Consider the following 25,596-nt stretch of genomic DNA (forward strand, 5'->3'; position numbering starts at 1 on the left):
AAAGTGGTTTCAATGCTCTCACAACAACAGGTAATCACATTATTTCCTGAAATGCCATTCTTTTAATTCAGGCTGAATATTTACCTTCCTCCTCTTCATCCAGAAAGCTCCAGGGTGCATGTGAGACTGTTATTTGTGGCTGGCCTTTTTTTTTTTTTTTTTTTTTTTTTTTAAACCAGTTTATACATCTGATGTTTATCCCCCCCCCTCTTAAACTAGCCCCAAACTTTTCTGTCTCTCTCGGCTCAATATTATTCAGCACCATACCACCAAGTATCCATCTCCTGGCTTTTTTGTTTGTTTTGCACTTAAAAAATAAAAAATAAAATCTGAAATCAAGTGTATGTACAAAATGAAAAAGATCAGGATTTAGATGATGGCAACCATTTTATATATTCTATAGTCCTCTCTATGGTTGTGTGTTTCTTGTAGATCTGGATAGTGTACTGTATTGTCTAATTATGTTGTGATCTCAAAAATACATTTTTTTCACCTCCACATAAACATCTCACTCCTTTTAATGTATTGTTTTTTATGACCTGACTCAAGCACTGGTTCCATCTCGGAGAAGCTTTTAAGCCCGTTGACTTGGACCTCAGTTCGATTATTTGCAGTACGACAGACTCAAAAACATGGAGTTCCAATGCTGCTAATGCTCACTACTGCTTCAGAGTTCGTTGTTCCTTCAGTTTTCCCTTTTTCTGTACTAATAAGCAAATCTTATTAAACAGTTGTATGACGCTGTGAAACCTTGTGGTCTTTTACACAGCATGTTTTTCTCATCTGTCAGTACTAACCTCCATTACACTCTTTTCTGCTAGCTGTCAGGGGCCACTTCCTACTTTGCCTACTTTTTTTTTCTTTTTTTTAAATAAATCATTTTTTACATTAAAATCTCATCTCATGTGATTTTAATTACCCTCTTGAAGATTTATAGGTCAAGTTGTGTAAATGGGGAAAGCCTTTTTTTTTGAGTTTTAAATATAAAAATCTGAGAACGATCAAAGCATACGAGTCCAGAGAAAATGTAAAATTTCATGGCTTCCTTCCTTCCATAAAATTCCCACTTTTCTGAGCACTTAGCTAATTTTTTAAAATTTTTTTTAACTCAAGCAAATTAAATTTGCCATATGGTCCATTTGGCACTTTTGGCTATGAATGATCTGATAGGCATCTCCATTAATGCACTAAGGAACAGTCATGTGACCTTTTTCAAGCACATTTTCCTTTGCAGTGGTTAATGTTCCTTAAATTCTGCATACTTAGGTTAAAATTAGACCAATGTGGAAATTTGTTACATTCATTCACCTCTAGTTTTTAAATTATCCCCGGATGTACAACCACACCATCTACTGGCCACTGACATCCAAAGACAAATGCATTTGTAATTCAAAGGTTTGTAGAATTTATTACAATCCCAAGATCATAAACAAAAAAGCAGCAATTACACAATTATGTACAAGTCTATTATTATTTTAAAACACTTGACAGGTTTCAGGTAACAGCTGCAGTTTGGCCTCCTAGGTTCCATCTCTGTAAAGCTGCTTTAAAGTCCAGTGCCCCCCAGGTCTTCATTTTTCACACTACACGTGGAGAAGGTGGACAGCTTCTCCACCAGATCCTCATGACCACATTTTATGTGAACACTCTCCTGGGGCGTCACCTGGAGAACGGGAGCCATCTTGACATGGCACAAACAGCTCCTGAGCTCAGCAGTCACCGGTGTGCTATAAAAAGCCAGTACTGCATGATGACATCCTGTGGCTTCATGTCACTCTCACCCTGTTTCCCTTAGTCATACAAAAACATGTTTGTATCTATCAGGCAGAGAGGTGGGTACAGCGGTGCTTTTAAGACTTTATGACAAGAGGTGGTCGTAGTAAGAGGGGCACACATGAGGAGGGTGCAACCAGGTAATCACATCTGAAGCAGTTAACACTGTATCCTCTGGCAATGATACGGGCAGAGGGTAGTGGGCTGTAAAAGTAGCTCCTGCTGCTGTAACTATAAATGATAACTATAATTATGAAACACTGTGCTTGAGAGACGGGAAAAACGCGCTGTAACTGTAGATGACATAAAGCAACATCGGAAATGTCTGTAACAGTTGTTACGTCATCACACTGCGTTATTCTCTCAGTTCTGTCACGGAGCAGCTGCAGACCTGGGTAGCCTTCCTCATGAGATAAAGTTTCAGTAATGGTGCTGCATACCGATTGATTTTAGAACAATAAAGATTCAGGTCTTTGGCTGTGGGTAAGTAATGTACTGAGAGTATCATCCATCAGGGACTCCTTAAAGTTACCCTTTTTAAGGTGTTGGTGTTAGGCATGTAACTGCAGCAGTAGGGGTCTTCGTGCGCTCTGACCAGGTCCTGCTCGGCCAGCAGATGGGATGCCTGATGGAGGCTACGTGGGCTTGTACAGTGCTACTGAAGAGAGTGCATGAAGCTGTCCAGATTGTACTCTGTATCATACTGCTGCTGGTCCCACAGCTCTCCCAGGCCGTCCAACACTGACTTCATGGAGGCTTTCCCTGAGGTTGACGACGACTGCTCACCTTTGTCAGCCTTCTCACCCTTGTCATCCTGAAACACATTTACAGAGCAGGAAGTTCAGCCAAACCTGCATCTTCCACAGGTGTAAAGAGGCACGTGTGTGGGGAGAATGTATAGAAATTTGAGCAAAATAGGCTTTTGCCTGTTTTTAGTAAGCAGTAAAAATAGCACAGAGGACAGAGGTGCTTTCTGCTTTGAGGTCTCACCTTGTCGAGAGTGAAGAGGTTGAGGAGCTGGTCTGTGCCCATGCTCTGCAGGCTGGCGTTCTCTTGGCTTATAACAGTGTTAGCGATGCTCATCTTGAATTTCTGCAGTCCCATGATCTTCTCCTCCAGCGTTCCTCGTGTGATCAGCCTGTACACATTCACCACCCGTTTCTGCACAAAGCAAACACAGCAGTAATAAGGTTAACAGAACGCACAAGATGCTTTCAGGCCAATTTTTTTTTCGCTTGGTTCACTTTGCATCTCTGGTTTCAGACAGCAGCAGCAGCAACAGTGTCATGCTATCCAAGGCTGGTCAAAGGTGATGGTTAATAAGGCATCGAGGAAACAAAAAGTCATTTCCTACTGCGGGAGGTGCTCAGCCAGTTTCAGTGTCAGAGGAGGTATAAGAGTTATGAAAGCAAATTATGATCCAAATTCCAGACTGTCTAAATCTGCCTACATATTGACTTTCCGATGAACAAGTACAACAGTACCTGTCCTATCCTATGGGCACGATCCATGGCCTGAAGGTCCCTCATTGGGTTCCAATCATGCTCCACAAACACCACGGTATCTGCACCCGTCAGGTTCAAACCCAGTCCACCAACATGGGTGGTCAGCAGTAGAACATCTATTGATGGGTCATTGTTAAACCTGAGGCACAGAAAAGAGAAAATCTCATTTCACATTTGTTTAGCGAATAGCACTGCGCAGAGCTCTGAACCAAAACTACAAATTTTATTTGACAATAAGCGTCTATATGGATCAATCTGCTAACCTGGAAACTATGGAGTGGCGCTGGCCAGCCTGCACGCTGCCATCCAGCCTCAGGTAGGTGACAGTGGGCAGTTTAGGTTTCAGCAGGTCATGTTCAACAATATCCAGCATACTCTTCAGCTGACAGAAAATTAGTACACGATGCTGGGCCACCACTGCCTCAGTGCCCCCCTCTGATCCTCCACCACCACCAAGACCGCAGTCCAGGAGCAGCTGAAAGCACAAACATGTTAGAAAGAATAAGACCAGAATGACTGAAACCATGGAACAGCTTTGATACTGGACACAATGATTCTGGCAATTCTGTGTTTACTATAATTTCTATAGGATCTCTTCTTCCTACATGTCTTTGTGTAAAATCCAAAAAGTATCAGGATCAAACATTTGGTCCACAATAAAGTTGTGACAACAATGACCCAAAAAGCGATCGCTCACCTGTTTGAGAGCAGAGAGTTTGGGCGCATGCTGAATGTCCCGCAAGCTTGAGTTTTGTCCTGTGAGCTGCTCAGTGATGCGTTTGTACTCTGGATGCTGAGGGGTCAAAACCAAGCTGGGGTGGTTACACAGTTTCCGCAGGTACTGCAGCGCCTTAACGAATCAAGATAGGCCGGAAAAAAAACAACAAAAAACTGAGCATTAAATCAGACAAAAAAAAATGAATTTGTTACAGACATTAAGACATCAGTCATCAGCAGGAAGAACGAGGAAAGTGTGGAGCATTGCTGTGAGAAGAATTTTCTCACTGACAAGTCAAATATCCAAATGTCAGATTTTGGCTACAATATGCATCAGTGTGCATTTCCAGTAACCACAGGGTGCCAAAATAATCTTGTCATAAGAATTAAAAGGCAACTTTTAGAGTTTATAGGCCTACAGTTTTTATGAGCGGGCCACTGTTATGTCTACCTCATATTCTGCAGGAGGTATTCCTGCACCGAGATATGATGCAGGAATGTTAGAAGAAACATTTGAGTTGCCACAGCTTTACGAGGAAGGAATTCTATTCAACACGAGAAACAATTCAAGGCTACACATTATGGATTTTGACAAGAGACAATAAATGTAAACAGAAACTTTCTTCACATCATGAACTGCCAAGGGCACATTTATATTTGATGGCAGTCAAATACCTGGAAGACATGGCCTGTGGCCTTCAGTTTGGGCTTCTCCTCCTCCTCTGTAGAGGCTATAGAGATGCTGTCATCCACACTGGCCTTGGCTCTAGACTTGGCAAAGTCTTCATATAGCTGAACCTGCAGGGAGCAAGAAAGCAAATCAACAACAGTTGTGCCACTAACATGTTTTACTACCATGACCTTCAATCGAGACTTTGGACACACACATCCCAACAACCACGCGTCACACCATTGTGGAAAATCAACATCATCATCACGTTAATTAAAAGGTAGTGAAATACATTCACAATCCTGGATACCTGCAGTTCTACAGCACAGATGATGACAGAAAAATGGAAAGAGAGGCACACAGCCAATGTCTTCAAGGTGAGCTGTGGCAGAAAAACTAATCGCTCCAAGGTCATTATAGAGGTAATAGTACCTGTAGAGGACTCAGGTTGCAGTAATAGTCCTGAATTATTTTAGGAGGAAGATCTTGGAGGACATCCTCCTTCATCCTCCTCAGAAGGAAGGGTAGCACCTGTCGATGTAGGGCCTCCATTGCCAGGACTCCTACATGAAGAAAGCAACATTAACAGAAGGTCGTATTCATTACTCACCAACAGAAATCAAACGGAGCGTGAGAAAATTAAATATTCAGTTTGAAAAGAAAAAAGTAGGCTTAAAAACTAGGTGCTTCACATACCTGCCTCCTGTTCCCGCGAAGAGCTTTTGGCATCTCGGCTGGCTAGGATTGGTTTGCCGTAACGAGCAGCAAACTGCCTTTCTGTTCCGAGGAAACCCGGCATGAGGAAGTCAAACAGCGACCAAAGCTCCAAGACATTATTCTGAAGATAGACAGAACGGAAAACTGGTAATCCTGCAACTCCCCCAGAAAACACGGAAAGAAAGTAAATCTCAATCTCCTATTCAGATCTAAGGGGAAGCCTCACCTGAATGGGGGTTCCTGACAAGATGACTCGGAAGTTGGCAGCCAACTGTTTTATGGCTTTGGAAAGTTTAGTTTTCCCATTCTTGATAACATGACCCTCATCGAGGATACAGTAATTAAATTTTATATTTCTGAAAAAGTAAGAAAAAAACAAAAACAAGTATTTAAAAATGCAGCACTCACAAATAATAATATAAAAAACAAACAAACAGAAGAAGGAAAAAGAAAAAAATCACACTCACCTAAAAAAATCTATGTCGTTTCGGACAACATCATAAGAGGCTACTATAAGATTGTGTTTTTTCACTTGGTGTTGCAGCCTAGAAAAAAGTAAATGTTTATTTAGCGTCAAATGAATTCAGTTATCTCTGCCCACACACAAACTGTTCTTCTTCACTTATTTAGTTTTGCAAAAACTTAAAATTACTGGATGAATCATTCTCCTGCAGTAAACTGACTAATCCTTACCGCATCCGCTCTGTCGGAGGCCCAGTGTAGTGCAGCGGGTTGAGGTACTCTTTGGCGCAGAACTTGCCTACTTCGTCCACCCAGTGACCAGTCAGCGTGGGAGGACACACCACCAGCGAAGGCAGGGGGCTGCAGTCTGCTGCTTTAGTCTTAGCATATTCCTGTGCCCTGAAGAACACACGTAGCAGGCTGAGTCACAATTTCCAACACGGCACTTCAAACATGAGACAGGATCAGAGTTTTAAAGGTCAAGGATCAAAGAGAGATTTAAGAAGATGGACCAAACCTGGAGAGACCACTGTTTGTGATGAAACTGTCAAGCCCTATTTTCAATTTTAAGGGACAGTAACGCATGAGGATGAGTAACAAAACCTTTCCCTTCTCACGATGCATCATCTAAAAATCATCTGAAGGACATTCATTTTATTCTCGTGGTCACGTTTTGTCTGCATTTATATCAAATTAAACCGGGAAATAAACAACTCACACATTAAACCTCTGACAATGAATGAATAAAGCAACGTACCAATGTTTAGACGGACATTAGTGCTAATATTCCCCGACTGTAATATCAATAATGCTGTTAGTACCTGAGGTAGTGATCGCCTGCCAGAATGCAGATGGACTGCAGTGTCTTGCCGAGACCCATGTCGTCACACAGGATCCCGTGCAGCTTGTATTTGTTCAGAAATGCTAACCAGTTCACTCCATCCTGCAAGATGAGAGACCCATACTGAAGTAGGAACACTGCAAATATCAATGTTTCATGGTAACATAATGAAATAGTTACACAAAAGTCATCAAAACAATCTCCTCAAAGACACCCATCAGTTTCAGAGTGCTTCTGAGTCAGCTATAGCAGCAATGCTGAGGATGTGGAAGCACAGTGTTCACTGATTGCAGCAGCATTTAAAGTAGGATGTCTGCACTGCTGTATTACAGAGATGGATTGCTGTTCTCAGCAGAGCTGCTGGAAGCCATTACAAAGAAGAGCCAGCACATTTACTGCACCTCTATTTGACTGCTTAAAATTTACTGTCAAGTAAACCATTTGTTGTCAGCATCTCTGTCTACATTTCCAGCCTAGTGCATTTAAGAAAAACCTCATTCTTTAATGTGGCAGAAATACGATCACACCGTAGGGGTGATGAGACAGCTCAAGCATGAAGCACTCAAGTGTTCTAAAAGTTGTTTGTGTGTCAAAATATCCACAGGGTGGGCATCCATTTGCTGCCTGGTTCCTTAAATGACACAAACCTGCTGGTACTTCCGGAGCTCTGCTTTAATGGGCACAGGGATCTTATAGTTCTCCAACTTCCTGCCATCTAGCAGCTGCTCCAGGAAGTGACGTTCTCTAGCTTTCTGACGGATCAGGTCAGCAGACATGGCCGGAGGGTCTGGTATACCTGCCTGTTTGAAAAGAGGAAAACATATCGCTCTTAGAATCTAAATATTAATGATTCACATGGCACATTAGCCTGCTGTCTGGGTGCTCATACCTCTAGTGGTAGCAGGCGGATGAGTGTAGCAAAGCACTGCGTGGCCATGAAACGAATGCTGTCACTGGGGTCGCTCATACGTCCCAGCACTGGTACCACCAGCAGCACGATGTAGGGCACAATGTCTACATCTAGCTGCTCCATGACACCTGCAGAGATGTTGGTCAAGGACAGTACAGCACAGTACAGTAATGCACTAAATAAAGCTACAAATATATATTAAGAATTTTACAAACTGAAAGGTTATGTCAGTGAAGGATACAGGCTAAAGCCTCGATGGCACCTTCTTGTTTGGTGCAGTCATCAATAGCAGCTAAACAGGGTAATACACACTCAAGGAAACTATTCATGGTCTCCAGTGTGGCTATCTTACTGAGTACACCCACACAGCGTGCTGCCATGTGACGTACTGCTGTATATGGGTGCTGCAGGCAGGTGAATAAATGGGGTAGGTGCTCCAGTAGCTATATTTAATAAAAAAAAAAAAAAAAAAAAAAAAAGACAAGAAAAAGGAATCCAACAATCTTCATATGATGCCAATGACATCTGAATCATCATAAAAATGATAAACTAATAAAAGTAAAGCAGTCAAAATGGATCAATCTTACCAAAGGCTTGAGTTCAGGAGCCATGGCTCCAGCCATGACTTCCAGTACTTGCAGAGAGTTGACCAATTCCTGAGCTGCAGTGTCTCCCCTCTCCAGCTGGGCCTGCCTATCTACAACACATGCGACACAATGATTCAGAGTAACAACTATGTACATTTTCACCATTTGAAAACATGGAATCCTGCAGGATATAAAGAGGATTATCTTGGCAAAGGAGGGAAGCCTTTCATGCAAGTGATCATTGACGCTTGAGACTTTTTGCAGGTTTTGGTTTCCAAAACATCCACAAATTATATTTAAATCTAAAAATACTACAGTTTTATGTCCTCAAGTCCCAGTCTATAGGTCTGTATTGGTGAAAATGGGTCAAGAAAACTCCTGTTACCAAGATAAAAATCTGATCAGCACAATCAACATACCAATGCACTGATTTTCTGTTGCCACTCCCGTCAGCGGTCCCACTGTGTTCTCCCAAAGGTATGGCAGAGACTTGGTGAGGTCTGCACCAAAGTGCCTTGCAACAGTTGTTAGGGCGAACTCTGCACCTCGTCTCTGAATAAGAAACGGCTTCCTGCTCTAAAAAGAAATGATAAAAAAAAAAACAAAACAAAAAAACAACTAAGAAAAATAAAGGCAACATGTTGTTGATTTAAGCTCAATGCATGAAAAATGTACTTTAGTTCCTTTGTACCTCATCATTCTCAGAGCTGATGGTGCTGCCAGGAGGAAGCTCTGTGGTTTGGTTTTTGGGGGCTTTAGGAGCTGGACCCCTTTTACTGGTGATGGCAAAAGCAGCCTTTTGGTGACGATACAGAGTGATGATACCTCTAGATTTGCTGACCATGTGATGCATGCCATCTTTCTCCAAGCCCCCCCCTGAAAGCATGACAATTAAGAGAAATTTTGACCACAGCATATGATCAAGCACCGTCAGTGTAAGTCAGTCTTGAAGCAAATCGGTCAAATGTATAAAACATCGCTAAAAGCCCAATTTTTTAAATCCTGTTAATAGCTGACACACTGAAAATATCACCACACTTCAACAGTTCTCACCTTTGGCATTTTCCTGTGTTGGGGGTACGGGGCAAGCAGATGAGGGCGTGACCGCAGAGTCCACGCAGGCTGAGGCACAGAGGTTTTTGATGATCTTGGGGTTGGGGCATGGCGAGCGTCCAGCACACTGTTGAAGCAGCTTGGCTATAAAAGAGGCAGCGTAACCTTGGATCAGGGTGTTCTCCTCCCTCTTGATGGCCTCCATCAGAGGCCTGACCAGCGGGTTCAGTTTGTCAGGGAGCACCTGCAGGTTAATCACGGCACAGGCTGCGAACATGTGCACACGCAGATGCAGCTGCTGCCATTCTGCGCTGGTCTCCATCACAGTCGCCTGAGCCTGCTGGCGTTTACTGTCCAGTGCTTGCCACTGTTTGGACTTCACATTCAGACTTGCTGTTGATTCTGTAAAGATGGTGGTTACCTAGGGAACAAACACGAGAGGGATAAAGGGTGTGATGGAAATGGGTCTGACTTGTAACAGAGTGCAATATCCATTAACCTTTGAAGCCAAGAATCCACAGACTAACATCATTACCAAGGCTGTCAGTTGAGGAAATGAAGGCTTGGACAGGAAACAAATTAGAGTTGGATGATATGAAAAGCTTGCAGCCAAATGTGACGACAGCTTCAAGGAAAAAAAAAAAAAGCAAACAACACAGCTTGCAAATATTTGTTCATGCTAGGGTGCCTCTGAAGAATGATGTTTCATCAGAGTTTCATGTCATCATTCATTCGATGCAAGAGTTTTGATCAAAAATCATTTATGGTTTTGTTCAGACACCAGAGATAGATGACAAACATGTTTTAGTATCCCATGAAAGATCAGACTGGGCAGTGAGAAGGTTTTTTTTTTTTTTGCTCCATCTGTTAGTGGTGTGTTACAAATGTATCAATGTATGTGTATGGATTTACCAGTTCATTGGCTTGGTCAATGGTGAAGACGTTACAATTGAGGCGGTCCTTCAGGTCTATGTGGGCATCAGCAAGCAGTGCAATCAGCTGCTTGCACTCATTCTGCATGCGTGTGAAGGGGATGGCGATCTCATCATAGTACAGCTGCTCAGACAGAATGGCCAGAAGACGAGGCAGCACGGTGGATGACACCAACTGACAATCCTGAAGAGATCGAGAGAAATTTTCTCAGCTTCTGAATGCCTGAGTCAGTTTTGCTCATAATTAAATAAATCAACAAAACTCAGCAGCTGAGTTTCACCTTCTGCTTTGCAGCCCAATCACAGAGCACCATCGCCACTGCAATACGCTGCAGGGCAGACTTGGAGTTGAGATGGAAGAGCAACAGCTGAGCCAAAGACTCTGCTGGTCGGATCTCCTGGGATGCAGCATTGAGCTGAGGGTCACAAATACACCCGCACAAAGCCCCCAGCAATCTGGATTACAGAGTTACAAAGAGAGCAGAGAAAACAGTCAAACACAACCTTGATCATTCATTTGGCAATTCAAGTTATTTGTTGAGACATATCTATCAAAACTTACTTGGCAGCCATAAGTCGAGCACGGACTACTACATAGTCCCTTGTCACTGGGTCATCTGTCACAGTCTCAGCTCCTGCTATATATTCCTGAACAGTTTCCTTCACTTGATTGCTCCCTTGTCGTCCCTTTGTGCCAGCTTTATCCTGTTTCATCAAAACATTAAAGTTTGTTTTATTTCAAAAGAAGCTAACTCTACAGGTTTGATGCTTTTCTAACTTAACAGCAGAGACAAACTATAACTTTGCCTTCTAGAGACATTGGCCTGCTTCTCTCCTTCAAAACACACACCATCAATTCATTACATGCAAATGAAAACCTGTCTGTCCCACATTGTTTTTATTCTTCCTCAGTCCCACCACACCTCATTAAACAAACTGGCATTTAAACCGCTTGCTGGATTATACACGCGTCTGTGTGCCAATACATCCTCTGTATTTTTATTTCCTCCCCCAGACTGTTAAGGTTCAAGCTCCACTGGCTCAAACGTGCAGAACATGGCTGCAAGACTCTTCTTTGTCTGCCAGTCTGTAGCCTAGCAACCACAGCAAGGTGAATTGATCTGTGGGATGAGGCATCTGCATTATTTACATAAACTTGTTGATAAAAGTAGTAGTGAAACACTGAATCATACCAACTTATGTCATGCTGACCTTTAAAAGCTGACCTTAAGATTAGCACTGAATTCATTAAATAATGTTTAATATAAATTCCTGTCACTCTAAAACTGCTCCTTCCAACTTTAAGGACATAACCAGTGCAGTCACGCACTAAAATACAAACAATAAAATGAAAATAAAAGCTCTTATTTCTATATGTATGTAAGTAAGCATGCAACCTTGGAGCGGGCCTTTACTTCCAGCAGCATGTTCAGGTCTATTGGAATGTGGGAAGCCTGCATCATGAGACAAAGCCAGGCACCCATCCATGGACAGCTGGCTGCTACCACATACTGTTGGGGGGCTCGAGACAGCAGCTCCATCCACACCTGCACATAAAGGATGCACATTAACAATGCGCAACTCAAGAGTACAAAAAAAATAAATAAAAAATTAACATTTACATTCGAAACTGACAGCACAGCATTGTCTGTATTTTTCTACCTGTGCTTAGCAACCAAAGTTGGACAGTGTTTGTCAGTTTACACAAAGGAGTAGGGTGGGTGATTCAACAAACCTTTAGGATCAGGTCAAGGATTTCCTCATTGCTCTCCAGTATGCAAGACTGGAAGATATGCCGCAGCATATCCTGTAGGATGGGATTTATCCACACCGCACAGCTCTGAAGAAGCAAAAACCAGAAAACACCACCTTATCAGGGACAGTTTACACTTGAATAAATTGCTAATAATTAAAAAAAAAAAAAAAAAAAAAAAAAAGAGCTTCAACAACCACAATGGATGTAATGATAAAGAAATCAATTTATTGCATTTCTGTAAACTTAATTTATTTACAGGCCTATCCTATTAGTATTGTTTGTTTTTACCTGGTCAGCTTTAGACAGTAGTGTGTAAAGAGTTTCCAGTGCTGCCCGCCTTACTGATGAGATAGTGTGTCTCAAGAATGGCCATACCCGAGGAACCAGAACAGTTAGTGACTGCTGCATGCTAGGATGAACAAAACAGAGCAATGTTACAAATACACTGGATAGCAATGCAAGGACATTAATAGAAAAAATATAACACATTAATGCAGGAGCATACACTACAGCTAAAGAGCTGGTGTTCATTTCATTGCGTCATTTTATGTAGATTGAGTTAATTACAAAGCTTTTACAAACAGTGTGCAGCACTGTCAGAGTCGGTTTTCAACCTAAGTTGCAACTAACAAGAAACAATATATTGGTGTCAAGTCACCGATAAAATTCTGACAGTACTTGTTTTTCTTATGAACACACCCAGTAAAAGTTATGTACGGTTTAGGGTCAAGGTTTGAATCATGGAATTGCAGTGGTATTGCAGAGGTGGGAAGTAACAAAGTACAAATACTGGGTATCCGTACTTTACTTGAGTATTAATTTGGCTGACTACTTTACTTTTACTCCCTACATTTACATTTTCAAAACAGGCTTATTACTTTAGGTTTAACACATCTGGGAAAGTTTTTATTTCCGGTCACTGCGCCTTCAAACATCAAATTGATCTGAGCCAAAACGGAGGACCAACAACACATAAGAGACAATCCTACTGGCGTATCCTCCATCACCGGTGCTTATCGCATACAAAGAAATTAAAGAGGCAAAAGCATATCATTTATGTATCACTTATAGAGCTATAATCAGGGGTTACAGTGGGCTGGACCGAGTGCCAAGGCCCATAAGTTGTGGTCGTGTTACTTCAGCGTCTAGCTAGCGCTCCAGAAGAGAAGTGAGCATAAACGGAGTAGCGTGTTGTGGCAGGTAATTTCAAATGATAGTTTGTGAAATACTGGGTTACATCTTTTTGAATTCAGTTCATCCACACAGAGCAGTAAACCTCAGAGCAGCAGCACCACACCAAGAAAATTTACTGGAGCTCACAACAGAAAGTTGTGATTCTTCTCCCCATGCGGAGCCACTACAGCTGATCTTCAGGATCCTCCACCTTCTGAATCCCACTGTAACCGCTGATTATACTCATTTTTGTGTTTAGGTGTAGAGGCACAGTCACCTTCTACAATGTAGGTAACAGAAAATAGAGCTGCTCTTAAATTCCTTTTCACAGCTTGTGTCCTGCAGCTACATTTACCTTCTTACTTTGAGTTCATTTTCAGAGCCTGTATTTTTTAATTTTTACTTAAGTAAAAAAGTTGAACCAGTACTTCAACTTTTACCAGAGTATGTTTTAACAAAGGCTTCTCTACTTCTACTTAAGTACAGGAATGTCTGTACTTTTGCCACCTCTGGGCATTGGAACTACTTCCTGGTATTGTGGTATGCCCAGTTAAATTACTTGCTCAGTCTCTCCAATTATTCAAGAGATCAACAGTATTTTTTTCTGACAGCAGTCTTTTGTATGACCTTCAGAGACTGACCTGGACTGTCGGACCTGTGGATAGGTTAGCAACGAGGACAGCAAAGTCATAATACTATTGGTGGAAGCTGTTAGATCGTCCAGGTCCAAAAGAGCATCCCATAGTGTGTTCACGATGAAGGGTACCTGAGAGACAGCAAACCCTCAGACTAAATTAAGACCTCAGGAACAAGGACTGCAAAAAGATTAACTACTGATAGATGATGCAGTTCAACAGAATGCAAACTGGATGAGCTAACTGCACATTTGTCACACACCTTAGTGGGAAGTAGCTGCACCAAGCCCTTGACCACAGGAATGAGGGCTGCAGCTGCCACAGCCCTGACATCATCATCAAGGTCCTGTAGACCTTCTGTGATTGCAGGGAGCACCCGGGGCAGTAAAACAGTAATCAAGTCCTGTGACACAAAAGAAGAGAAAGATGAAAATCAGCACTGATCAGAAAGTGGCATATCACAAGGAGGACATATGCTTCCAGAAAAAGCTTTTTGTCCATGTATAAAACCTCCTGTTCTCCACAATTTATATTCTGGCCGTGTACTAAGCAAATCAATACAGTGGAATCTTGCTATGCTTATTAATAGCTCATCATATACACATAGATAGAGAATGTGGTACCTGACGGACGGCCAAGGCATATTTGATCCCAAGCAGGCCTCCATGACGCACCTCCCACTGGTCTTCTTTCAGCAGCTTCAGTAGGACATCTACTGTCCTGGAAACTCCAGTATCATTCATGTGGCGAAGGGCCACACCCAGTGTTTGGGCACATGTCTCCCTAACAGGAGCCACCACCTATCAATAGGAAGAGGGGCGGAGAGAAAATGAATGTGTTAAAGCAAAGAAACAAACTGAGTTGAGTGCAGAAGCAGCACTGGTTTCTGTACACATCTGATTGACATCAATCCAGTAATTCCTCCTATGCATATCTGGCCACTTTTTCACTGCAGTTTTTGAGTTTATCATTGAGAGAATAACAATCATCACCTCAATATAAGGAATAATAATCACAGCCTTAGTATAGGAAGTTACAGATGCCTGCAAATTCTGGGAGGGGGACTGCTGAAACTATCAGAATGGATGTCAGGGAATGTACAAAGAAGCGGAAAAACTTGAGGACAATTATGTTTACACCAAAACTCCCTCAAAAATGCCCACAACAAAGAATGGAGAACCAGCATGGAAAAAAGTCCAAGGATTTTATTTGACAACCACAAGATAATTAACATCATGCACTAGTATAAATGCTGGCAACAGCGCCAGCCACTGTCATAGGCTAGGCTCTACAAACATTCACTGCAGTCTAACTCAAATGCGACTGTTAAGTTGAAGTAAAAAAAACATACCTCATCTGATACAAAATCACCAAAGCGGTCCAGAGCAAAGACACAGAGCAGCCGGATGACCACGTCTTCGATCCATTCCTGATGCTGCCGTAACATCTACACCAAAATATCAGTAATTTGGGTCACGTTTGATTCTCAGTCAGCTGTTAAAAAACCCTGAAGATGTGCTTCGCAGTTACCTGTTCTGCTGTGCTTCCCACTATCTTCCCACCCCCAGCACCATGGGACTTGAGAATTTCTCTAAGACCAGTGCCTGCACCGTGACGAACCTGAAGAACAAAAAAAATACACATACAGTTATTCTTTTCCAACCCACTCCACCCCTCTTATTAAACTGTACACTATGAAGTGAAAATCAGATCATCCAAAAAAAAAATTATTTTTATTTTTATTTTTTTTACCTCCCATGAAGGATTGAAGAGATCATTGCAAAGCTCCTCACAGAAGCTCTCCAGAGGCCACTCGTTTGTCTAAGGAAAAAACACATCAATTATTTTACATTGTCATCTGTAACAGTTTTAGCATTTTTTTGGTTGAGAACTTCCCACCAACCACTCACCGAGTTGTTTCCGATTGCTTACCTCCTCTAATAGACTAGAGTTATCTGGAACGTTGTCCACTAAGATTTTATGCTCTGCTGCCGGTTGCTCAGTAACTACATTGGTGGTTTTTCTTCGTTTCTCCTCAGGTTCACCTTCAAAGCTGTCGTTACTAAAAGGTTGAAGACAAAGGAGAGTCACAGGATACGATGAAACGGACGAATTCCTTGAAAACCTTAAGTTAGCTAAAAAAAAAAGCTGAAATAAAGACTCTTCAATAAATAACAGTTTGATTAGAATCCAGTATGATTTTCTTTTTGGTATGTTTTTTTGAGAAGAGAGGATAGTATGTGGTGATAAATGCAGGTAAACAGTATATATGATCTTACCTCTTCTCATTAGGGTCCATGTCTCTGGATCTTTGCTTTGCCACTAGTTTGGCCATCCTCTTAGCCTTGTTTTTCTGACGACTGCTCATGCCTGGTCGGAACTCTGAGTCAATCAGTTCAGCTGCCTGAATGGTCTAAAAATCAAAAAAGATCAGTTAATTACAAAGTTTAAATTAGCATTAATACATTTATTCTTTAGTGAAAAGTATTATGAATCTCAAAGAGGGGATACTGCTTCAATCAAGAAAACTTGTAATCAACATCAACTCTAAGCTGACAGCATTCCCACTGCTTATTCATGCACAAACCATTTTTATTGCTTTATCCTATGCTTGACTTTCTACAGGTAAAGTGTGCCAGCAAATGAAGCTCCATACTGACAGTTTCAACTCCCTTAAGTTGCCACAAATACTGATGAGGCAGAAATAAAAAAGGTGATCAATCTACTGTATTGTATGCTGTGACTTACTGATAGAATATGTCCAGAACTTCACAAAAGAAAGGGTACACAGGCTAAAAAGCCTGCATACCCCATGACAAAAAAAGAAAAAAAAAAAAAAAAAAAAAGATAGGATGTAAACACCACGGTCTGACATATGCTGCATTTGAGTAGGTGTACAAAAATAAATGCTGTGAATCAAATTTGTGGCTAAGGCCTGCACAGCTCCACAGCAACAATGCCCGTCATTGTGAGACAAGCCTCACTATACTGCCAAAAGCATTCAGTCACCCATCCAAATCATTAAATTCAGGTGTTCCAGTCACTTTCACAGCCACAGGTGTATAAACCAAGCACCTAGACATGCAGACTGCTTCTTTGTGAAAGAATGGGTCGCTCTCAGGAGCTCAGTGAACTCCAGTGTGGTACTGTGATAGGATGCCACTTGTGCAACAAGTCCAATCGTGAAATATTCTCACTACTAAATATTCTACAGTCAGCTGCTAGTGGCATTATAACAAAGTGGAAGTGATTGGGAACAACAGTAACTGAGCCACCAAGTGGTCAGCGGATGCTGAGGCGGACAGTGCACAGAGGCAGGGTTCTAGCCAGCGGCTGATTGTCCGGTGCTGTGCCCAGCTAAGAATTTTACCAATTTGCTATCATAACTGTTTACTACTAGTTTGAGGATGGCCCTTCCTGTTCCTTGACTTCACACCAGCGCACAAAGCAAGGACCATAAAGACCTGGATGAGCCAGTTTGGTGTGGAAGAACTGGACTGGTCTGTCCTCAACCTGATAGAACACCTTTGGGATGAATTAGAGCAGAGACTGTGAGCCAGGCCTTCTTGTCTAACATCAGTGTCTGACCTCACAAATGTGCTTCTGGAAGAATGGTCAAGAATTCCCATAAACACTCCTGAACCTTGTGGAAAGCCTTCCCAGAAGAGTTGAAGCTGTTATAGCTGTAAAGGGTGGACCGACATCATATTAAACCCTATGGATTAAGAATGGGATGTCACTCAAGTTCATATGCGTGTGAAGACAGACAAGCAAATACTTTTGGCAATACAGTGTATGGCCTGCTTCATCTCTCTTAGTCAGATCTTTGTACTGCTTTAAGCAAGTGAAGCGTAAGAGGCCACTGAGAGGCAATTTCATGAATTCCCTTTAACAATTTAATAAACCCAAAGAGACAAAATGTATGGTGACACAAAGGCTAAAATGAGACACACCACATGGTTTCCAGTGCTGGATGTAGCTGTGGTTTTGCTTCCATGGGCTCTGAGTGCACTGGGTTGACAGGTATAGTCCAGGTCCTCATCATTAAAGAGCTCCTCTGTGTTCATACCAATAGCAGCACCCATGTCTAGACCTAACTTCTTCTGAAGAAGCTTTCTCTGGCGAGCAAGACGTTCCTTGGGGTCCATCTCACCTGAGCACAAATGACAGGAAGTCAGGGGGAAACTTTAGATGGTATGAAAAACACTAATTGTGGATTTAAGTGCAGGTAGGTGAAAAAATGATCAGTGATGGGGCCGCATTAAATAAAAACAGGGACAGCATTCTAAATACTTTTCAATGTCACAATGAACTTTCTAAATTTAGTAATCTTCCTAACAGTGAATGGGACCAAATGAAATGAGGTCAAAAGGAAGGAACGCCTTATAGAACAGAATGCAGGCGTTACAACACAGACTTCAAGTTCAAATTCAAATGACCATCAAAAGGTAACAAACAGTGTTCTCCATTCAAATTTATAACAAAGCAGTCTTGCTGGTCAGGTTTGACTTGTGTTTGGTAACAGTATAAATGTCAGCGCAGCTGAAATAATATTTTAAAAAAAAGAAGAAAAAAAAAAGAGTCACAACAAACCAGTTTTATCATCCTGCAGCTCAAACTCAGCCCCAGCAGATCCCAGCAGAGACGCCCCATGTTTGAGTAGGCGGGAGATGTCAAAGTGGTAGAAACTCAACCGGTCACAAGACGTGTCTTCTGGAGACAGGTCCTCACAAGACTCTAAATGGAACAAACATTTTATATAGTTACAATCAAGTGAAAAAAATAAAAAAAATAAAAAGGTACAACCTTTAGGCTGTGTGTAAATTACCACAGAAAGAATAGCACAACAGAGCAGGCTATAACTTGAAAAAGTCTTTATGTAAATATAATGAAGCAACATATTATATTATAATGTACTCGGGAGCGTGGGTACATTAGATATGTTTTCCAGTGCACAACAAAACAGAAAGCATCATGTTAAACCAGCATGTTATCAGTCAGGGCTGGGCGATATATCAAGTTTTTAAGAAATATTGATATATTTTCATATGCGATATAAGATGAGACAATATCGTTTAGTCTATTTCATACTTGTAGATCCACCAGTTCACCTTTCTCTTCTCCCAGTTTGTCTCTGGCAGTGTCGCTAACTTGGTGAGATTTAGATTTAGTGGCTTTTCAGAGCCCACTGGTGACTTTTGTTTTTTTTTTAATTTTACCCTAAAGTGACTAGTGACAAATTTAGCGACTTTTTCTAGTGAGGTCAATGACTTTTGGAAACCTGAAATCCATGGCTGTCGAGTACTAGATGTACAGATGTACACACAGGAGGAAGCACTTTGGTGAAGTCTACTTCACTGCAGACTGACTTTTTTTAAAGAAAGCCTTTTGCTATTTTTGCTCTGTATCTTTTCTGTTTACATTTTAATAGCACAGCTGTGAGGCTTTTGTTATGGAGGAAAAAAAAAGCATTAATTTATTTGAGAAGCATTATTATTTAAATATGCCAATAGTTTATTTTTGAGCAATTTCTCATGTACATCTACAGCTGAATGTTAATAAAGGTGCCTGTGTGACATTTGGGACAAGTAGCTTTGACTCAGAAGTGCCTTTATATTTATACCTTTGGGAAGAAAAAAAAAATTCGACAGAAAAATATCGAGATATTATTTTTGGTCCATATTGCCCAGCCCTAATCAGTCAGATCCTTTAGCATCTAATAACTAGCACATAAGCTATCACACAAAACTAACAGTGACCTCATGAACTGTAATGAAACCCGAGGCAACCCTTATACCCCTTTTCCACCGCCGGGGTTCTGGTGCCGGTGCTGTTCCCAAAAGAACTGGCGAAAAGCTTAGGAACGGGCCCGCATTTCCACCGCGAACCGCTCCTTTACGTATGAGTGTGGGCAGGTCCTCATCAGGACACGGAAGCCGAAGAGCGCAAAGGTGGGAGAACACGCTCCCCTGTCTTGTGCTGTAAATATGTTTTACGGTCCAAACCAAACTGCTGCAGCATCTGTGCGCAGCACAGAGGGAAGCACAGACAGCGATTACAGCAAGACGACAAGTACACACTTTGTGTCCTTTTATCTGTGATATGAACTGATACAAAGCAGCAAGTTCAGCCTTAGAGCCCAACCTAATTCACAGTCGTGAAAATCGCTTTGCTTATCTCATGTAATACACATGTAATATGGTAGAAAACTTGATGTTGAGACGGCAAAGTCACGCCCTTCTGCCGCTTTCGTCACGCGTTCTTGGTTCCAGACCAGATAGCTTGCGGGGCCCCGAGTTGAACCCGTTTTTCGGCCGAGCACAGAGTGCGTCCGTGGTGGAAAAACCGCTGAACGGTTCAAACACTGGCACTGGCACTAGAACCCCCGTCGGTGGAAAAGCGGCCTTATTGGTCTGAACCTTTTCATAAACAGTTCAAAAGAAGAAGCTCAACGAAGCAAGAGATAACCTCAAAGACATAATGCATATACCTTCACTTAATATCTCTCAAATATTTTAATTAAAAAAAAAAAAAGCACAAACTCTCACCTTTTTTAGGCTTTGGAGCTGGTTTCCACTCAGGAATATTCTTCACAATGGCCTCTACAGCTTGGCCTGCTGCTATACGACTGTCCCAATTGGGACTCCTTAGATAGGTCAAGACCTTGTAAACAACAGAAAATAGATTTCACTGACTACTTGTACAACTCGCTGCCCCCCAAAAACAAAAAGTCTAAACAGTCAGTGGGCGGGGCTCCTGTGCTCACAGACAAAGACGTGTGCCAGAGACAACCATGTTTTTTAAGGTATCTGCTGAAAACGAACATTTGGCGCTGTCTGAAGCCTGAACTTCTGGCTCACATGGATTGCTTGTACATACACTGGCATCATTATTTGAAACTTTGGCCACATTTAAAATGAGGATCCCTCACAGTATGCATATATGATTGAAAATTGTGAAAAGATAAAAGGGTCCCAGTTAAACTCCATACAATCTTGCAAATATGTACGACTGTATTTCAAATTATGACGAAACTCAATTTAGCTCTGTTAGAACAATAAATGGAAGAGAACAGGAATTAACAAAGGAGGAAGCACTGACACTTTAGACATCAATATTTCACACATCTGACTGTAAGAACAGCCATGTATACTCTGATTTGTTTGTTTCAAAATCAAACAAAACAAATAAATGATTGCATTAGATACTCATTTGCAACAGCATCAATACCAATTTGCCATCTCCTTCAGTTGACGCACAGCTTCACACAGTCCCTGCCATCACTAGCAGCTGAACAGCAGTTGATGTTCATAACATTAAGCAACACTATGAGGAATTTCAAGAGGTCAGCAAAGCTCCTGTTTGAACAACACTGAAGTATTAAACAGTTATCAGAAATGTTAACCTAGCCAGCACACATGTTAACATTAACTGTTTTAGTATTAGCAATTAGCCAATAGCCAGATTAACTGTTATTATCAAGGTAGTAGCTAGAAGCTATGGCTAATAATAAAATGATGGTGTTAACATTGAAGCTAGTCCTGCCCATCTGTAATATCAAACAGTGTCAATTTAAAAGGCTAACAGTTCTGTCTATGTCAGCTATGTTTCTCTTAAAATCCCAAATTGAAGCTGAGAAAAAGTCCACCAGCAACTAGAAAGAAACCTTTGCAGCCTACCAACTCTATCTGACCAGCATACATGCAAATAAAACATGGTGTCAAGTCAGGACTACCTCAGACAACCTAAAAATATTCTTCAATTTTTTTTTGCACGACCTAAGAGAACCTCAAAGTATGTGTTTCGTCCCGATGAACTCCTTTGTAGTTTCAGCAGTCATCATTATCTTGCTGCATGATGAAGGATCTCCCAATCAGTTTGATTGCATCTTTCTTTAAATTGAGCTCATTTTATTGTTGCCATCATGCATGAAATCATCAATGAAGATTAATGAGCCTATTACAGAAGAAGCCATGCGAGCCCAAGCCATGATATTACCTCCACTGTGTTTCGCAGATGAGGTATGTTCGGGATCATGAGCAGATACTTTCTTTCTTCAAACTTTAGCCTTTCCATCACACTGGTAAAAGTTAATCTTTGTCTCATTAGTCCATAAAACTTTGTTCGTGAATTTCTGAGGCTCGTCTCTGTACTTCTTGGCAAATTCCAGCTGGGCCTTCCTGTTCTTCTTCCTAATTAGTGGTTTGCATTTTCTTGTGAAGCCGCTGTACTTTTGTTGTCTTCTGCAAACAGCAGATTGTGATACCTTCACTGCTGCCCCCTGGACGTTGTTGCTGATGTCACTAACTGTTTTTGGTTCCATTTTTTTTTTTTTTTTTTTTTAACAGCAATTACAACATTTCTGTCATTAACTGCAGTTGTTTTCCTTGGTCTACCTGTTCCACATGTGTTACTTAGTACACCAGTGACGACTTTCCTCTTCAGGACATTCCAAACAGTTGTACTGGCTATGGCCAATGTTTGTGCAATGGCTCTGAATGATTTCCCATATTCTCTCAGCTTCACAGTTGCTTGTTCTTTTACCCATAGACAGCTGTCTGGTTTTGATGTTGGTTATTCCTCTATATAAATGTGCAGTGTGCAAAGGCAAAACCAATATCTGAAACTGAGCACTGACATTCAGTGCTATCCTGTATGTAACAGGCTATACCTGGGCAACAAAGGTGTGACTGTCAGTCAGTCATGTTCCAAAACTTTTGCTCACAAGAAAAATGGGTGGGTTCAGACAAACGGTGCTGAAATAAAAGCTGAGATGTTGATTTACTGTCGCATATTTACATTTTAATGTCAAACACAAATGTTTTCTGTGTACAGAAAAAAAAAATAAAGAGATTGGTCTCACTCCCCCCGGCGGTCCAGAAAATGCTATTGAGCATTGAATATTTTTTTCCTGGCATCAAAACGGAGATTGAAATACTCGTGACAACCCTAATAGCTAATCATGATTACATGAAACACACACCTTTGATAAGAGGTTACTTAGTTCATGTGGGTGGAGTTTGACCACTTCTCCAAGCTGCTGGGCCGCTGCTTTCCTGGTTACTGGTGTGGTTCCAGTGTCAAGCAGGATAAACAATCGGTCAAGTCTAAAGACAGGTTATGAGAAACAGACACAAAAGGAAACAAACCAATGTTAAAAGAAGCCAGCAGAACATCAGCACAGGCATTCTTGACTGCCAATGGCTAGTTGGCAAAAAAACAAAAAAAACAAACTTTATTTATTTTATATATATATATATATATATATATATATATATATATATATATATATATATATATATATATATATATATATATATATATATATATATATATATATATATATATATAAAATGAAGCTCTCACTGTTTCCTTGTCGCAAAATGTGAGTTCATTTAAATCAGTTAACTAAAACAAATGAAATCAGCACTGTCCAAGAATTATAGAATTAGTACACGTGTTTGTGACTGTTTTTGATGCTCTACAGTGAAAAGATTTTAGGGTTTAAAACAATTTTATTCTATTGGCTTTGAACCCAAGTAACCTGCCTAATGATTCTGGTCTCACACTGAGCAGTCTATTAATAAAGTGAAGTGGATTAGAGATGTACTGATGTATCTCCAGGTACTACAAACACTTAATCTGTACAAGAGATGAGTGCACACTAATATGCACACTGCCAGGCATGAATTTTTAAAATTCTGTTATCAAGAACATTTGCAGGCAATTTTACAATTCATGCTAAAATCTAGACCAAAACAAACAAACAAACAAAAACCCTGTGTCACTGAAAGGTGTTACTGTCCTGGTTTCCAACACTGACATAACTGATTACACATTTGACAGGTAGTAAGCCAAGGGTGGAGTCTTTCACTTTCAGAACTATTTATGCAGCATTTGCATGGGAATTCACTGGGCCTTTTCTTTTCTATTTTTTTTTTTTTTTTGTTTTAATGTGGGTGTGTGTATTTCATGATTCACTGAGTGTGGTATGAGCTATGAGGGCAGAGGAAGCATGAAGAACCCCCCCCCTTTGGCCACTGTTCTGACGTGACCCCTGGTTAGTCTACAGTGTGCTGTTACTAGGACTAAGCTGTCCCCTGAAACACAGTTGGATCAAAATTAATTCTATATAGTACACACCTGTAAATACAAAGCTTACGACTATGTAGTTCTTAAATTGACTTCACACTCAGACACAGCACAGAAGATGTACACCTAACCTGGAAACAGTGGAGTTCTTCTGGAGATAACTAGTCTAAGCTTTGGTATTAGTGATCTGTATGAAACACTGCTTTTGACTCAACAACCCTGATGAACCCTGGAGGAATATGATGGGTGTTTAATAAAGCTTTATATTGAACCTCTGGCCCACCCACACCAATAAAATAATTTACTACTTTTTTGTTACAATGCACAGGAGTGAACTGCAGTACTTAAGCAGTTTGATGGAGGATCTTGTTGTATATGGAAAAATGCTTCAGAAATCTGGATGTTGATTCCACCAACTACGCATTTAAATAATATAAATCCCCAACAAACTACAGCTGGACACGTGGACTCTTAATCATGACAAAGAAGAAAGTCATGTGCACACGTAAACAATTTTGTCAGCATCAAGGCTACAGTGTAATTTCAGAAGTTTAATATCTGGAATTAATTCACGGGTGACTAACAGGTGCAACTGTTCAGGATACTGACACTAACATAACTGGCTCGCCAATGGTGGCATCTCTTGTTTGCAAAGCAGCTTTCCTCACATAACTCCACAGCAGTGTTAGTTAACTTGTATCTAATGCCGGGGCATCAGCGGAGTGTACAGACCCCCCGGGATGTATTTTAATGCCTCACCTGCAGTGAACATAAGACCAAACTCAGTTATGGTCCCATTTCGAGGCCGATCACAAGTGGCACTACTAAGTTACAATGTAACGTTACACTTGCTAACTGTAGACAGCCGTCGCCATGCCATTCTCTTCCTAATCAAAAGCTAGCAGATACTAGCAAGTACGCTAGCTAACAGCTCAAGGAAAGTACGCTAGCTAACAGCTCAAGGAAACTGGGAGATAAACAGAGCCAACACAGGCATCGCTTACCTCGATACAGCCATGGTCAACTATTGTACGCACTTCAGCGTCCCACATTCAACAGGCACTCGGCAACTTGGGACTTTTCTTGCTACGCTGTTTCCCTTGAGGCAAATAACAGCAGACAGTCGTTAGCTAGTTAGCAGCTTCCGCCAGCTAGCTGAGGCCCGGACAGTGTGCTTCAGTCCACCAAAGAGAGCGAGTTCACAACCAATTCATGTTTTCAAAGTTGCCCCTGTTGCCTCTCTGCAGCCTTCTTCCACAAAATACCGCCAAGTACCATTACTATAAACCTCAGTTTACCCTTCAGAACTCCTCGCAGATAAATATTTTAACCTAATAAGATTTAAAGAGTTATTTTGTTGCACGCTGAGGACGACCCAGAAGACTGTTTTTATATGAGGAGCCATCTTGCATTTATTCCTTCCTCCATAGCAGGCGGAGGCTGATTGGTTACAAGCATCAGGGAGAGCCAATCAAAATGCACGTTAAAAGAGGAAACGAATCGAAAAGGGGAAAAAAAAAAAAAGAACACCCGAAAAGGAATAGTATACTTTTTTGTGTGTTAATACATTGTTGCACCTTACACTGCATTCCTAATTAAAAGAAAAAAAAAAAGTAAAGCTATTTCATTTTATTTATATATATATATATATATATATATATATATATATATATATATATATATATATATATATAAAAATAAAGGATAGTGTTTATTTGTCACATGCACAGTTATACACAGTACAATGCACAGTGAAATGTATTTTGTACCTGC

The 25,596-nt window shown here is 41.1% G+C and overlaps 1 protein-coding gene across 2 annotated transcripts; it reads right to left on the reverse strand.

The window, feature by feature from the left end:
- Positions 1–1,580: 1,580 nt before the first annotated feature.
- btaf1 (BTAF1 RNA polymerase II, B-TFIID transcription factor-associated) lies at positions 1,581–25,221 on the reverse strand. 2 transcript variants are annotated; one of them, XM_030748150.1, is made up of 38 exons: positions 24,828–25,221; positions 22,715–22,838; positions 20,280–20,394; positions 18,325–18,468; positions 17,685–17,884; positions 16,011–16,144; positions 15,664–15,793; positions 15,484–15,552; positions 15,262–15,351; positions 15,083–15,178; positions 14,355–14,531; positions 13,994–14,134; positions 13,738–13,862; positions 12,212–12,332; positions 11,903–12,007; positions 11,565–11,714; positions 10,730–10,872; positions 10,449–10,623; positions 10,148–10,351; positions 9,236–9,656; positions 8,874–9,058; positions 8,602–8,753; positions 8,183–8,288; positions 7,837–8,038; positions 7,575–7,723; positions 7,333–7,485; positions 6,666–6,787; positions 6,076–6,243; positions 5,850–5,927; positions 5,609–5,738; positions 5,362–5,503; positions 5,098–5,228; positions 4,671–4,793; positions 3,976–4,128; positions 3,542–3,753; positions 3,258–3,417; positions 2,764–2,934; positions 1,581–2,587 (listed from the first exon to the last, which is right to left on the reverse strand). In XM_030748150.1, exons 1-38 carry the CDS (start codon positions 24,839–24,841, stop codon positions 2,429–2,431), a joined length of 5,574 nt encoding a protein of 1,857 aa, XP_030604010.1. In that variant the 5' UTR covers positions 24,842–25,221; the 3' UTR covers positions 1,581–2,428. The 2 variants fall into 2 exon arrangements, with proteins under 2 accessions (XP_030604010.1, XP_030604009.1); XM_030748149.1 differs by having other exon boundaries at positions 8,183–8,292; positions 8,602–8,758.
- Between the last annotated feature and the right edge of the window lie 375 nt (positions 25,222–25,596).

This window comes from Archocentrus centrarchus, chromosome 15 (genome assembly GCF_007364275.1).
Source record: "Archocentrus centrarchus isolate MPI-CPG fArcCen1 chromosome 15, fArcCen1, whole genome shotgun sequence".
Lineage (NCBI taxonomy): Eukaryota > Metazoa > Chordata > Actinopteri > Cichliformes > Cichlidae > Archocentrus > Archocentrus centrarchus.